The following is a 986-nucleotide window of genomic DNA, read 5'->3' as shown; positions in this document are numbered from 1 at the left end:
GCAATACAACAAATTATAGAACTTAATCATCTGGACAAGAATGCAAAGTTAGTCTCTTCATAAGACGCAATTACAGTTTGAGGGCATTTCATGTTTGCCTCTTTTGCCAGCACCAAGTCTGCCTCATCTGAATCTCTCTATGTCACGAGAAGCATTCATTCTCCACCACTGTCTGTGGCACTGACAATTTGCTCAGAGTCAATACCTCTGGCCAAGGCCCAGGGTTTGTCAGCAGCATCTCTTTTTTTTTTTTCTTTGATTTTCTGTCATCAGATTCACTATCAGATAAAAATTTCCTTTTTGTACCATGTTTTTCTTTACCAGCTTTTTGAGAATTCAGAAATACCTCAATTAATTCTGGACAATCTAAATTTTCATCAGGTTCCCAAGTATTCTCAGCTTCTATAAATCCCTTCCACTTTAGGAAATCTCCACTTTCCCATGAACTAAAAGGTGGTCCAGCACTTTTTCTACCACAAATTCTTCAGGTTCTGCTTCTTCTCTTTCCATTCTGTTTCTTTCGATTTTTTGCAATGTAGTTTTATTGGAGGCCATTCTTTTATTGCAGATTTGAAGAGCTATTATTTACCGCCTCTGAGCTGCTCAGACTCATGGGTCTGCCCTGTGTGCCTCCAGCTGAAGCCACATCCAAGGAGAAGAAGGAGGAGGTTGGGGAGCTGTGCGCTGGGCTGCCGCCAGGAGTAATCAACTGATTTTTGTATGTTGATCTTATATCCTGCCACTTTGCTGAATCCTCCAATGAGGTCTAGTAGCTTTTTCACTGAGTCTTTGGGATTTTCCATGTATAGGATCATATCGTCTGCAAATAGAAAGAGTTTTACTTCCTCTTTGTCAATATGGATACCTTTAATTTTCCTGTCTTGCCGTATAGCTCTTGCTAAGACTTACAGCACTATATTGAATAGGTGTGGTGGCAAAGGGCATCCTTGTCTGGTTCCTGTTTGCAGAGGGAAAGCTTTCAGTTT

The 986-nt window shown here is 40.7% G+C and overlaps 1 protein-coding gene across 1 annotated transcript in view; it reads left to right on the top strand.

Moving 5' to 3' along the window:
* The window catches only part of LOC102810975 (high mobility group protein B2-like), a 27,883-nt gene extending 27,170 nt beyond the window's left edge, over window positions 1-713 (top strand). The window contains exon 2 of the mRNA XM_006861921.1: window positions 569-713. Within this exon, the coding sequence (XP_006861983.1) occupies window positions 569-713 (145 nt within the window). The remainder of the gene's footprint in view (window positions 1-568) is intronic.
* Window positions 714-986: the final 273 nt, after the last annotated feature.

Source organism: Chrysochloris asiatica, unplaced genomic scaffold (genome assembly GCF_000296735.1).
Source record: "Chrysochloris asiatica unplaced genomic scaffold, ChrAsi1.0 scaffold00044, whole genome shotgun sequence".
NCBI lineage: Eukaryota > Metazoa > Chordata > Mammalia > Afrosoricida > Chrysochloridae > Chrysochloris > Chrysochloris asiatica.
The sequence above is the reverse complement of the archived record's forward strand: the minus strand, read 5'-3'. Positions and strand labels throughout refer to the sequence as shown.